Raw genomic sequence first — 14,593 nt, 5'->3', positions numbered from 1 at the left:
GAACGGGTCAGTCGGGCCCTTACTGCCTCCCCCCCATCGCCGTCGGGAACGGGTCAGTCGGGCCCTTACTGCCTCCCCCCCATCGCCGTCGGGAACGGGTCAGTCGGGCCCTTACTGCCTCCCCCCCATCGCTGTCAGGAACGGGTCAGTCGGGCCCTTACTGCCTCCCCCCCATCGCTGTCGGGAACGGGTCAGTCGGGCCCTTACTGCCTCCCCCCCATCGCTGTCGGGAACGGGTCGGTCGGGCCCTTACTGCCTCCCCCCCATCGCCGTCGGGAACGGCTGCCTCAACTTGTGAGGCTTCCTGCAGCCTTCTCCCTCCCTGAAGCACTTTCACACAGGTAGGAACATGGTTTATTTAATCTTTTCTTTGCTTATAAATTTTTTATTCAGGTTGGATTTATTTGTATAATATTTATATAAGTATAAATAAGGATTTATTGTAGAATGTAATGACTTCCCTTCTCCCCCCCCCCCCCCCCCCCACCTCGTTCCGGACGCCTAATTTGTAACCTGCGCCTGATTTTTTAATGTGTAGACAAGGTTTTTTCAGGCCTACAAAAATCTTCACTTGCTCCATTCTAAGTTAGTTTGGAGTACGTTTTTTCACTGTGGAAACTTTCAAATCAGGCGTCAGTGGCCGGACACGCCCCCTTTTGAAAAAAAAATTCTGTTCAAAAGTGAAACTGTTCTACATGACTAGAACTGCAGAAAGCTTAAATGTGGAGAATTGCGATTTCTAAGATACTCCGTTCTCCACCAGTTGCTCCTAAAAATCAGGAGCAAATCATGTGGAAACTTGGGGCCAAAGAAAGGGCAGCAATTTCCCTAAGGCCGGCCTTGCTCCAGATATTCAGATGCTTTAAAAAGCTATAGGAGGTCTGAATCATTCAGCCCGAGCCTCACCTCGTTCCCCGTAACCCACACAACAAAAAGTAGGACTGAACTCCAAAGGGACATTGCTCATTGATCCCTTTACATAGAATTACATCGTTTGTACAGCACGGAAACAGACCATTCGGCACAACGGGTCCATGCTGGTGTTTATGCTCCACATGAGCCTCCTACCCTTCTTCATCTAACCCTATCAGCATAAACTTCTCACACTGCGCATAATATTGAGGGGGCGGTCGTACATTGCTCCAGCTATCTTTGGTGTCAGGGCAAGCAGTTTGCCCAGATTCAGCAGGATTACATCAGATATATGGTAGAGAAACAGGCCATTCAGCCCAACCAGTCCACGCCGGCGTTTATCCTCCACTCGAGCCTCCTCCTGTCTTTCCTCATCTAACTTTATCAGCATAACCCTCTATTCCCTTCTCCCTTATATGCTTGTCCAGTCTCTCCTTAAATGCATCGATACTATTCACCTCAACCTCCCTGTAGTAGCAAGTTCCACATTCTCACCACTCTCTGGGTAGAGACGTTTCTTCTGAATTCCCTATTGGATTTCTTGGTGACTATCTTATATTGGTGGTCTCTAGTTATGCTCTTCCCCACAAGTGGAAACATTCTCTCTGTATCCACTCTATCAAAACCTTTCATCATTTTAAAGACCTCTATCAGGTCATCCCTCAGCCTTCTCTTTTCAAGAGTAAAGAGACCCGGCCTGTTCATCCTTTCCTGATACGTATACCCTCGCATTTCTGGTATCATCCTTGTAAATCTTCTCTGCACCCTCTCCAGCACCTCTATATCTTTTTTATAATATGGCGACCAGAACTGTACGCATCAAGTGTGGTCTAACCAAGGTTCGATACAGGTTTAGCATAACTTCACTACTTTTCAATTCTATCCCTCTGGAAATAAACCCGAGGAGAATCACGCCTCAGGTTACAAACTCCCACCGGGGGTCTGTGATTTGGTCTGTTTGTGCCCTAACACGTCGCGTCTCGCCGGTCTGTAGCTTTAATAGGGCCCTTTCCCAACTGCTGTGAATGCTGGGATAGCTCCCCCCTCCATTGCTGCCTCTTGCTTCCTGCGCTGTGAAGAGAGGGAGAGCGAAAGGAAACGCTCAACTCCCGCAGCCAGCTGAGCTGCGAAGAGTGACAGGGCAATAGTGGAAAAGGAAAAGAGAACGAGAAAAAGGAGAGAAGACTACTTTAATGACCCTTGAGTATCCTTAGTGCTGCACGCAAGATTGCAGCTAGCTTCGTTTAAGCATGTTATGTTCCTACGGTTTGTGCCTCACGACTCAACTCCTCACAGCCGGGGTCTGTCGAGTATAAATTGTGGTCAAAAATGAAAATTCTAAAGTCACATTATTCCCAGTGCATTTTTAGTATTCGTATCATCCATCAGCTGGAAAGACAAGCTGCAAGACGTGTGCTTCTCCCCTCAAATAGTTTCCAACTGGGTCACTCCACGCGAACTCCGGCATACCCGCAGAGTCTATTTTCAGCCAGCCCTCGATGCACCAATCTGCCCGTCCCATGGAGTCAAAGCCTCTGCAGTGGGAGTCTGACGCCAGCTGCTTCTTTCCTCGCACTGCACCCTGCAGCATCCTTGCTGGAAATAATTACCAACCTGAGGTGACGTGCAGCATCCACACTGTCGCACTTGCGTTGCAGACAGGACTGCAATGCAGCTTCTTTAATCCAGTCCTCTCTCAATGTCCCCCGACACACACACAGGCTTTCCAGCAACAGTCACCTGGTGGGTAAGCAGTGGCTGTAACTCCGGACTAGTAATCCATTTTCCTGAGTTCAATTCTCACCCATGGCCCTTTTAAAATTTTAATTCAGATTTTTAAAATCTGGAAATAAAAAGCTGTTATTAACAAAAGAAAAAAAAAAAAGTGAGCATGAAAACTGTCGGATTATTGTAAAATACCAACTGTTTCATTGCATTTATATAGTGCCTTTCACGACGTCACAAAGCGCTTTACAGCCAATGATGTACTTTTGGACTATAGTCACTGTTGTAATGTGGGAAACGCAGCAGCCAATTTGCCCACAGCAAGCTCCCACAAACAGCAATGTGATAATGACCAGAGAATCTGTTTTAGCCATATTGGTTGAGGGATAAATATTGATCAGGACACCAGGAAGAATTCCCCTGCTCTTCTTCGAATGGTGCCATGGGATCGTTTACGTTCACCTGCGAGAGCAGACAGGGCCTCGGTTTAACATCTCATCTGAAAGATGGCACCTCTGACAGTGCAGCACTCCCTCAGCACTGCACTGGAGTGTCAGCCTGGATGATATACTCAGGTCCCTGGTGTGGGACTTGAATCCACAACCGTCTGACTTGGAGCTGTCACTGAGCCATGGCTGACATCTTAATGTCCTTTCGGGAGATAAACCTGCCGTCCTTACCCGAATCTGGCCTATACGTGACTCCAGTCCCACACCAATGTGGTTGACTCAACTGCCCTGTTTAGTGGCCTAGAAAGCCACTCAGTTGTATCACCACCCTCTCGGGGCAACTAAGAATGGGCAGTCAGTGTCAGCCTCACCAACAGCACCTCTGCCTGAGAACTCATTTTTTAAAAAGGGGGAGCGATGAGGAGCTAGAAGCCTGGCTGACTTCCCGCCCCCTTCTCGATCTCAGGGGTGGTGAGACCAATTGTAGAGCTCCAAGTGCCATCCACAATGAGATCATGAACTCAACTCAGGCTGAATCTCTCCAGATTGAGTGGGGAGTGAAAAGAAGTGGGCTTGAGGTAGAGAATGATACAAATATACATTGGTTTCTGAAAAAAAGAGCTGGATCAGTGGAAATGGCTCTTCATATTCCTGTGGTCTGGTATTTATCCTCATAATATGGAGATCGACTGCCCCCGCACCCCCCATTAACACCCCCCCGCCCCCCCCAACCCCCAAACATTAACTCCTCCCCCTAACCCTCCCACCATGGATAATGGGAATTGGTGGATAGTAAAGATTCCAAGTTATGGTTTTGCCTATATAGTTTAGCATTGCTTTCGGCACCGGAATGAAGGTAATTACAGTACAAATGAGCCAAGTCAGATTTAATCTAACTTAGGGCACCAATGCCCCCTCCCCTCCATGCTGCGCAGTACTCTAACATCTTAAACGTGACACCACAAATCTATCAGCAGAAATTAAATCCATCCTAGTCAGAATTTAAGGCCCTGTACTATCCGTACCTCTGGTGGACATAGTAAACGCCAGTGGCTCCCCCCCGCCCCCCATCATTTGTGCCCTCAGAAGACCAGTTGCTTCTCGTGGCCCTGGGCCACCAGGCATGGCCTGTCCAGCAGTGGGATCATGATGGAGCTGGGATTCGGTGGTATTCCCAATCCTTCAGCTCATCAACAGAAGACAGGGCTGGAGATTTGAAGGTATTGCTGGTAGGCAGCAGGATGGCCCCACTTCCCACAGACCTGTGGAAGGGCTGCAATGAAACTGTGGATCCTCATCCATTAATTGGTAGTGCATTAATGAGGCTGGTCTTTAACCAGGAAAACTTGGATTTATATAGTGCCTTTCACGACCACCGGACATCTCAAAGCGCTTTACAGCCAATGAAGTACTTTTGGAGTGTGGTCACTGCTGTCATGTGGGGAAACTCAGCAGCCAATTTGCACACAGCAAGCTCCCACAAACAGCAATGTGATAATGACCAGATCATCTGTTTTGTTATGTTGATTGAGGGATAAATATTGGCCAGGGACACCGGGGATAACTCTCCTGCTCTTCTTCGAAATAGTGCCATGGGATCTTTTACATCCACATGAGAGCAGATGGGGCCTCGATTTAACATCTCATCCAAAAGACAGCACGTCGCTCCCTCAGTACTGCACTGGAGTGTCTAGATTTATATGCTCAAGTCTCTGGAGTGGGACTTGAACCCACAACCTTCTGACTCAGAAGCGAGTGTGCTGCCCACTGAGTCACAGCTGACATGGATTGAAACTAGCATTGAAACCCTCATCAAGAGGGGAATGGCGCTGCTCTTTACAAAGGCAGTTGATTCCAGGTCAGTCTAAACCTACAACTAATTCAGATGAATAGACTCAAAGAACCCAAGCCAGGACTCGCCTTCACTTGAAATAACTCCAGCTCAGAAATGCCAGTCAGAGCAACTCTCTGACTCAGAATAATTGAAATCCCTGCAATACATCAAGCAAGTTGCTGACACAGTGACAAATGGTGTAGCAGTGTGAATCTGAAAGTTTCACATCTTGAGTCAATTCTTTTACGGGAACAGGTCAAGCATTAAACTAGACCAAGTCTCTTTCTCTTGAAAAAAAGGCAGCCGAGGGGTGACCTAATAGAGATTTTTAAAATTACAAAAGGTTTTGATAAGAGTCGATGCAGAGAGAATGTTTCCACATGTGGGGAAGAGCATAACGAGAGGCAATCAATGTAAGATAGTCACCAGGGAATTCAGAAGAAACTTCTTTACCCAAAGAGTGGTGAGAATGTGGAACTCGCTACCTCAGGGAGTAGTTGAAGCGAATAGTTAGATACATTTAAGGGGAGGCTAGACAAGCATATGAGGGAGAAGGGAATAGAGGGTTACACTGATAGATTTAGATGAGGAAAGACGGGAGGAGGCTCGAGTGGGGCATAAACGCCGGCATGGACTGGTTGGGCCGACTGGCCTGTTTCTGTGCCATATATCCGATGTAAAGTTAAGCTAGGATTCAAGTGACCCAAATCCACAGGCTCCATCCCCACCCATCTCCCCAATATATAATTCATGTTTAATATTACCACTTTTTAGCCAATTCCATTCTGAGTAGGGCCAGTTTCTCAGATTCATGATCCGATCTTGGCTTTGCTGCCTTGGACCTCAATTGTAAACTTCAATATCTGGTATTATGGGATGTACAAATAAATGGAGGGAAGGGCATTGTGGGAGCAATGACATTTTTTGGTGTCTGGATTATAATTTAAAACCACCTTATCGACAAAGCTGTCCGGGTCAAAATTGGATGTGGGGCGACCATATTTCCAATTCCCATTTCTTACTGTCTTACCAGGTGTTACCACCTCGGAGTCCAAAGGGTGTGGGAGCACACTCCATTCTAGAGACTCGAGCATATAGTCTAGGCCGACAGTTCAGTACAGTACTGAGGCAGTGCGACACTGTCAGGTGGCTGTGCTTCAGATCAGATGTTAAACCGAGGCCTCCTCTCAGATGGATGCACAAGATCTTATGGCACGAATTGAACAGGGGAATCACAGAAACATTATGTCACAGATTTGGTCCATCTGTCCAGATCCCACATGATTTTGAACACTTCCATCAAATCTCCTCTCAATCTTCTCCACTCCAAGGAGAACAACCCCAGCTTCTCCAGTCTATCCACGGAACTGAAGTCCCTCATTCCTGGAATCATTCTCATAAATCTTTTCTGCAACCTCTCTGAGGCCTTCACATCCTTCCTAAAGTGTGGTGCCCAGAATTGGACACAATACTCCAGTTGAGGCCGAACCAGTGTTTTATACAGGTTCATCATAACTTCCACGCTTTTGTACTCTATTCATGAAGCCCAGGGTCCCGTAAGCTTTTTTAAACTGCTTTTTCAACCTGCCCTGCCACCTTCAACAATTTGTGCACATATACCCCTAGGTCTCTGTTCATGCACCCCCTTTAGAGTTGTACCCTGTAGTTTATATTTCCTCTCCTCATTCTTTCTACCAAAATGCATCACTTCACACTTTTCTGCATTAAACTTCATCTGCCACGTGTCCGCCCATTCCACCAGCCTGTCTGTGTCCTCTTGGTCCATCACTGACCTCCTCACTGTTCACTATACTTCCAAGGTTTGGGTTAAGGTGTGTGCGGGGTGCGTAGCTGAACAACCACACAATGGAAATACGTATTCTTGCGGCGCAGGCTCGAGGGGCTGAACGGCCTCCTCCAGTTCCTATGTGCCCATTCTTGCGCCCTACAACAAAGTGCAGTGTGTCGTGAACTGCGGTGAGCCGTGTAAAATTCAAGATGGCTTCTGCTTGGACCACCCCTGCAGTGGTGTTCCGAGTGGTTTGCCTCAGAAGGACACAGACGTGCAGCACGAGCGGGCTCAGTGGATTATGTGCTTCTGAGGAAAGCGTCTGAGGGAAACGGTTCATGGCAGAAGAGATCAATTTCATGCTGCATTTGGCACAGTTAGAAAAGCTTTGATCTTAGAATAATCTCTGAATATTAAAATCTGCCATTTTTAGGTCAGTCCTTATTAATTAGATGCCCGAGGTCTTTCTAAACATCTGTCAGCCTTACTTTAATATGCAATTTCTTCAGTGCCTTGGGTAGAGAGAGAGAGTGAGTGAGAAGCAAATCAGACCGTGATTTGTGAGGAAGGAGAAGGGGGAGGAGAGAGGAGAGGGTTTGGGGGAAATTCTTCAGCATCGAGATGAGGAGGGTTCTGATTCCTCGGCTAGTAATGATCCGTTCTCAAATGCTTTGGGGTTAAATTGAGCCAAGCTACGTGGGGAGGGGTTTTGTAATCAGCACAAGGGTACAGGGCTGCAGCCGGAGAACCAATGCTCAACTGTCTGTAAGCTGCAGTGGCCTTCAACGCGATTTCTTGTGAGTGAGAAACACAGTCAGCCGAGAGAAAGGCTGGGGTGAGAGCTTAATGAGCTGAAGGTCATTCTGTTCAGTAAACTGAAGGGTCGAGAGAGAGAGAGAAAATCACATCCCCTCACAATAACAACGAGGAGGGTAAAGAAATAAAGAATTTGCATTTATGTCGCATCTTTTACTTCCTCAGGATGTCCCAAAGCATTTTACAGCCAATGAAGTACTTTTGCAGTGCAGTCACCATTGTAGGAAACGCGGCAGCCAATTTTTCCAGAGAGCACGATCCTACAAACAGCAATGTGATAATGACCAGATAATCTGTTTTAGTGATGTTGATTGAGGGATAAATATTGGCCCCAGGACACCGGGGATAACTCCCCTGCTCTTCTTCAAATAGGATCTTTTACATCCACCTGAGCACGCAGACGGGGCCTTGGTTTAATGTCTCATCTGAAAGACGGCACCTCCGACAGTGCAGCGCTCCCTCAGCACTGCACTGGGAGTGTCAGCCTGGATTTTGTGCTTAAATCTCGGGAGTGGGGCTTGAACCCACAACCTTCTGACGGAAGATGGTAGAGTGGGCTCTTCAAATTGAAGTGAAAGCAGCAACTGCTGGGGATACACAGCAGGTCAGTCAGTCTCTGAAACATAGCTTAACGGTTTAGGTGAGACTATCAGAACCGGTGGGAAATCAGAAACGGCCAGAAAGAAAAAAGATGGAGTGACTTCCTCTATCCACTGTGTGTTACAACTTTGTAAATCTTCTGAATGGGTTCACGATTTTCTTACATATAATGCGGAGCACATGTTCCCCACATGGCTGTATTTTTGGAGGGCTGTTTGGAGTGGAACGTGGGGCTGTGTTGAATTAAACTCTTGGGAAATATCCTTAAAGGAGCACCATCTTCCTGTAAAAGTGTCTGGCACACAATGTGTCAATGGGAATGGCTGGCCCTCCAGTGGCCCATTCACTTTGCAGCATGATCGCCAGACTTTAATGTCAGTGAAGTGATGTTCGCTGCTGCAGCCCTAATACTGCAGCGCAGCATCCCACCTCTGTCAGCGGTGGCTCAGTGGGCAGCACTCTTGCCTCTGAGTCAGAAGGTTGTGGGTTCAAGTCCCACTTCAGAGACATGAGAACAAAAAAATCTCTGCTGACATTCCAGTGCAGTGCTGAGGGAGTACTGCAATGTTGGAGGTGCTGTCTTTCGGATGAGATGTTAAACCGAGGCCCTGTCTGCACTCTCAGGTGGATGTAAAAGATCCCATGACATTATAACAAATAGCAGGGGAGTTATCCATGGTGTCCTGGCCAATATTTGTCAATCATCCAATAATACTAAAAAAACATTATCTGATCATTATCATATTGTGGTTTGTGGAAGCTTGCTGTGCACAAATTGGCTGCCGCGTTTCCCACATTACAACAGTGACCACACTCCAAAAGTACTCCATTGGCTGTAAAGTGATTTGGGATGTCCTGAGATCATGTAAAGGTGCTATATAAATGCAAGTCTTTCTTTCATGAAGAAGAAAGTTTGATAAATGGACACTAGGTGATGAGAAGAAAAGTATGGTCAGAGAGGGAGGCTTTTGGAGATGGATGAACGATGTGATGTTGCTGTATTTCGTGAACTAACTAACCCACTAAGGTACAAACTAAACTGGTCACAGAAAGGCAAGCCTGGTCATTACAAGCGCAAGTACCATTTTAACCGTTTGAGGGGTGCGGGAGTGAGTTAACGAGGTGGAGAGGTTTAACGAGAGAGTTCCAGAGTGGGACCAAAACAGCTAAAGGGTCCAACTTGGCCGAGACAATGTCAATTTAAATACACATTTCTGTTTGTTCAAGTGTGGGAAGGCATTCTCTCGGGATGCAGTTCAAGCTTTTGCATCCCGCGATGTGACATTAATCACAGACTGGGCTGGATTGCGGCCTGCGTTTGACCTGCTGCTGATGGTTTCTTCTCGCAGTTTGTGGTTTAATTTGAAATTCATGAATTCTTTAAAAATCCTCCGGGGCAAATAAAAAGAAAGAAAGACTGGCATTTATAATAGCACTTTTCATGAACACTGGACGTCTCAAAGCGCTTTACAGCCAATGAAGTACTGCTTGAAGTGTCGTCACTGTTGTAATGTGGGGAAACGCTGCAGCCAATTTGCGCACAGCAAGCTCCCACAAACAGCAATGTGATAATGACCAGATAATCTGTTTTTGTTATGTTGATTGAGGGATAAATATTGACCAGGACACTGGGGATTACTCCCCTACTCTTCAAAATAGCACCATGTGATCTTTTACATCCACTTGAGAGCGCAGATGGGGCCTCAGTGTAATATCTCATCCGAAAGACAGCGCCTCCGACAGTGCAGCACTCCCTCAGCACTGCACTGGAGTGTCAGCCCAGATTTTCTTTTGTGCTCAAGTCCCTGGAGTGGGACTTGAACCCACAACCTTCTGACTCAGAGGCGAGTGTGCTACTCACTGAGCCACAGGGATAGTCTGGGCTCCATAGCGAGAGACAGCACTTGTAAACCCCAAACCCTGGGGAGGATTGTAGTCCATGTGAAAGACACAGTGTGTCCATTTAACTATACTCACGCTTCTGGTGTGAGGTGATACCTCAGCTATATAACACTGCGACTGATAATCTCCCGCCTAGGGTTCGTGACAACTCTGCACGTTTCCAACTACTTTAATGACTCCCCCAGTTCAGCTGTTTGTAACACACGGAATAAAGCGCAGTCGCAATAGAGCTAGCTGACCAGCAGGTGGCAGCAGGACACAGTAAGATGATGAATTTGATTCAGGGATCACCAACTCCTGGATCTGGGAGAGATTTCAGTGAGGCTCTAATGGTTTTGTTCAACCCGCCTTATTCAGCATCTCCTTTCCAGTCGCGCTGTAGAACGGGAATTGTCTCAGGGAAAGGCCAGCTCTGAAAAACAGCAACCCACCACATACTGGCTGGTGGAAACTTTGAGGCCGCAGTAGGTTAGAGACCAGCTTGAGGTGGGACCCACAGCAGCAGGTAGGATGGCTCTGCTACGCTCGCCAGTCCTGCCCACTTTGTGCCATTTTTTCTGCCATTTGAAGGGGGCGAGGGTGGTTTAAAGTCACCCTGGGATACAGCAGATTTATCCAGTCTTGCCCCTCCCTCAAATTTTGGATGATGTCCCAGTGCGGTGCTGAGGGAATGCTGCACTGTTGGAGGTGCCGTCTTTCGGATGAGACATTAAACCGAGGCCGTCTATTCTCTCGGATGAATGTAAAAAATCGAAGAAGAGCAGGTGAGTTATCCCCTGTGTCCTGGCCAATATTTATCACTCAATCAACATCACTAAAAAACAAATAATACCCAATTGCTGTTTGTGGGAGCTTGCTGTGCGCAAATTGGCTGCCACATTTCCTACATTACAACAATGACTACACTTCAAACAGTACTTCATTGGCTGCAAAGCGAGTTAGGACGTCCTGAGGTCTTGAAAGGCACTATAGAAATGCAAGTATGGGGGGAACAATGTGCAGGATTTCGGGGGCAGTATTCAGTCTGTCCATTTTGGGGAAATGTAAACCGTTATCTCAAGCCCTTCTTAACTCTTTACTAGAAAAATTACAGCCTGCTATCACTAGGTGGCAGCAAAGCTCCAGCCCAGGCGATGGAGCCCAGCCCAAGAGCACAATCACCAGGACATCACCGCCAGTGACCACAGGAGGGCACCATACTCCACATCAGAGGGGACAAAGTGCAGCCTTCTCTCAGTGAATAATTGCACCAATGCTCAACCTCCGTCGCTTGCCCAGTCTTAGGGTGTTCCTCAACATGAAAAAGAGATTGGATAGGCTGGGGTTGTTTTGTTTGGAACAGAGTAGGCTGAGGGGTGAATTAATTGAGGTGTATAAAATTATGAGGGGCCTAGATATAGTGGATAGGAAGGATCTATTTCACTTGGCAGAGGTCAGCAACCAGGGGGCATAGATTTAAAGTAATTGGGGGGAGGTTTAGAGGGGATTTGAGGGGAAATATTTTCACCCAAAGGGTGGTGGGGGTCTGGAACTCACTGCCTGAAAGGGTGGTAGAGGCAGAAAGCCTCACCACATTTAAAAAGCACTTGGATGTGCACTTGAAGTGCCATAACCTACAGGGCTACGGACCAAGAGCTGGAAAGTGGGATTAGGCTGGATAGCTCTTTGTTGACCAGCGCGGACACGATGGGCCGAAAGGCCTCCTTCCTTGCTGTATATTTCTCTGGTTCTATAATTCTATGAAGATGATCATGGGATTGTCCTGTGCTGAACCTCTGGCAAAGGGAGAGACTGTTTTTTTTTTTAAACAGAGCCTGCGCCCCTTGAAGAGTGAAAGAACGCCACATAATGAAACCGTTCCAAATACATACACGTCCCATGTGACCTTTGTGCCAGCAACCAGCCCAAGAGCTGATGAAAAGGAGAATGATAAATCCTCCAAACCCAGTGACCGATTGATTTGAAGTGTCTCCTGAAATTTCTAAAAATGTAAAGTGTAACTTTATTGTGCTTTTTTCCCTGTGTTTTGTCTTTATTTTAGGGATTCTCTTTACCACCCTGGTCTTTGGCCCTGCCTGTGGCTTCATCCTGGGCTCCCTCTGCACCAAAGTCTACGTGGATGCGATTTTCATCGACACCAGTACGTGAGGCTGCCCAGACTATTTTTTTTTGAACCCTTTCATTTTTATTGTTCCCTCTCCAGTTCCCTCTGCGCATACTGGCTCCTGCTGGTGTCTGATCCCATGGGCTCCAGCGCATCTCCCAGCACCGCTCCAGCTCACGGGTACAGAATTGTCAACTGGAATGAGAGTTGCAGGCTATTCGACTATCGCAGGCAGATCTCAGCACATCCTCAGCTGGCCCGCGGCCACACACATACACACACTCATACACACACAAATGCTCATGCACAAACACACACACACATACATACTCATACACACACACATTTCAGCAGGGATTATTGGACAGCAATCTGAAGCAGGAATCCCTGACATTGGCGGCCACAGTTTAAGCCACTTGGGCCTTAAACTCTGAAATTCTCTCCTGAAATCTCATCAACTCTCTCTCCTCCTTTAAGACCCTACTTAAAACCTACCTCTTTGTCTTTTGGTCACTAATGTATTTGCTTCATGGGTTCTTTGCTTAAAAACTATTTGGTTTATTCACAAAGGTTTAGCAATCACACTACACATTACCAGTTCATTCACTAGGCTCACAACTGCATACCTCATCGTGGATGACCTAGACCCAACTGACTAGTTTTATTGAGTCTAGTGAACATCATGTGACTGGCTAAGCCACTCACAATGCAACAGCTCTACAACTATTTTGTAAAACCTGCAAATCCATTGCAAATCAAATGCCCCCTTATTAACGGGGGACACTAAAACCGACAATTAAACCAATGAAACTTTAGATCAAATTAAAATTTGGTTGCCGGGGGTGATGATGCACTCCAGTCCCTCCGGTGCCCAGCTCTCGCAGAAGGCCACAAGCGTACCGGTGGACACCGCGTGCTCTGGCTCGGATGTAACGCAACAACTCTACAACTCTTTTGGGGGGGCGGAGGGGGGGGACAAAATAAACATTAAATCAAGTGCCTCCCGATCTGGGGGATACTCCAGACACTTTTAACTGCCCCTTTATTTTTTTTTAATGTTTTTTGTTTTTTTGTGGGGTATTTTTGTGGGGTTTTTTGTGATTTTTTGGGGGGGCATTAAAACCATATATTTTACAAGTGCCCCCTATAAAAGGGGAGGGGGACACTAAAACCGGCAATTATAACAAATTAAACTTTAAAACATATAAAATCAAATTAAAATTTGGTTGCCGGGGGTGATGATGCACTCCAGTCCCTCCGGCGCCCACCTCTCGCGGAAGGCCGCGAGCGTACCGGTGGACACCGTGTGCTCCCTCTCCAGGGACACCCCGGCTCGGATGTAACGCAACAACTCTACAAACCCGTGAGCATACTCACTGGTGCATACCTTAGAGGATATAGAGGGGTTTGAACACGAGGGCGAGAATTTTTAATCTGGGCCGGGAGGCCAATGTCGGTCAGCCAACTAGTTCAGTGAGCGGAAACCCCCCCACCTACACGTGGTGGACTCAACAACTTCGGGTAACTGTGGATTGAGAAGAAATGTTGCTGCACCCACTCCCAACCACTGCCCCCACCCCATCCCCTCACCCCCGCCCCATCCCAAGCGGATTTTGTTGAGAAACGTTGTGTGGATTTGGTGGTGGTTGTTGAGTGTGTTTGAACTTCTCTCGCAGGTAAACTGGACATATCACCGGAGGACCCTCGCTGGATCGGGGCCTGGTGGGGGGGCTTCCTGCTCTGCGGGGCTTTGCTCTTCTTCTCGGCCCTCTTCATGTTCGGCTTCCCGCAGTCCCTGGCCATCAAGAATGAGCGGATGACGGAGAGTGAGCAGGCCATGCTCCCGCACAACGCCCCGCAGGAGTTCAAGAGGCCCAAGCCCAGCAACGGGGTGGCGGAACATCTGCAGCCCGCCAACACCTCCTCCTGCTTCCAGCAGCTGCGAGGTCAGTCAATCCACCCCCCCCACCCCCCACCCCACCGCGTGGTGAACGTCACCCCCCCACCCCCACCCGAGTCAGCCATAGTGGGCAGCAAGGGTCCCCCTCCCCACCCGGGTTAGAAAGGGCAAGAAAACCCCACCTGAGATTCCCAGCGCACAGGTCGAGGCCAGCGTCCCCTGTGATGCCTCCACAGTTGAATGGCCCACTGACACTCACTGAGCCGTCTCGCACTGGCATGGGCATCACGGCAGAGGGTGCGGATTCCCACGGCAACGTACCCTGGCGGGAGTCATTCTGGGGAGGGCGGGGAATTTAAACAAGACGTGTGTGTTGTTCCCTCCCGCTCCTCTCAGACCCTGCGAAGATCACTCTGGGCACAAGAGCACGGGGTCCATTAGAGCAACCGGGATTGACTCTCCCGGACTATCCCCTCCCCTCCTTCAATGGTAGATCCGGCCTGCTGTGGTACCCCTCACAATAGAATGGGCGATATAGGGAACTCACACCAACCTCCCACCT

At 48.0% G+C, this 14,593-nt stretch overlaps 1 protein-coding gene across 1 annotated transcript in view; it reads left to right on the top strand.

Moving 5' to 3' along the window:
* Nucleotides 1-14,593, top strand: part of LOC139228143 (solute carrier organic anion transporter family member 3A1-like) — a 215,057-nt gene that overhangs the window by 161,141 nt on the left and 39,323 nt on the right. Inside the window, exons 3-4 of the mRNA XM_070859332.1 lie at nt 12,069-12,167; nt 13,808-14,077. Coding sequence (XP_070715433.1) covers nt 12,069-12,167; nt 13,808-14,077 — 369 coding nt within the window. The remainder of the gene's footprint in view (nt 1-12,068; nt 12,168-13,807; nt 14,078-14,593) is intronic.

Source organism: Pristiophorus japonicus, chromosome 17 (assembly GCF_044704955.1).
Source record: "Pristiophorus japonicus isolate sPriJap1 chromosome 17, sPriJap1.hap1, whole genome shotgun sequence".
In the NCBI taxonomy this organism is placed as follows: Eukaryota; Metazoa; Chordata; class Chondrichthyes; family Pristiophoridae; genus Pristiophorus; species Pristiophorus japonicus.
The sequence above is the reverse complement of the archived record's forward strand: the minus strand, read 5'-3'. Positions and strand labels throughout refer to the sequence as shown.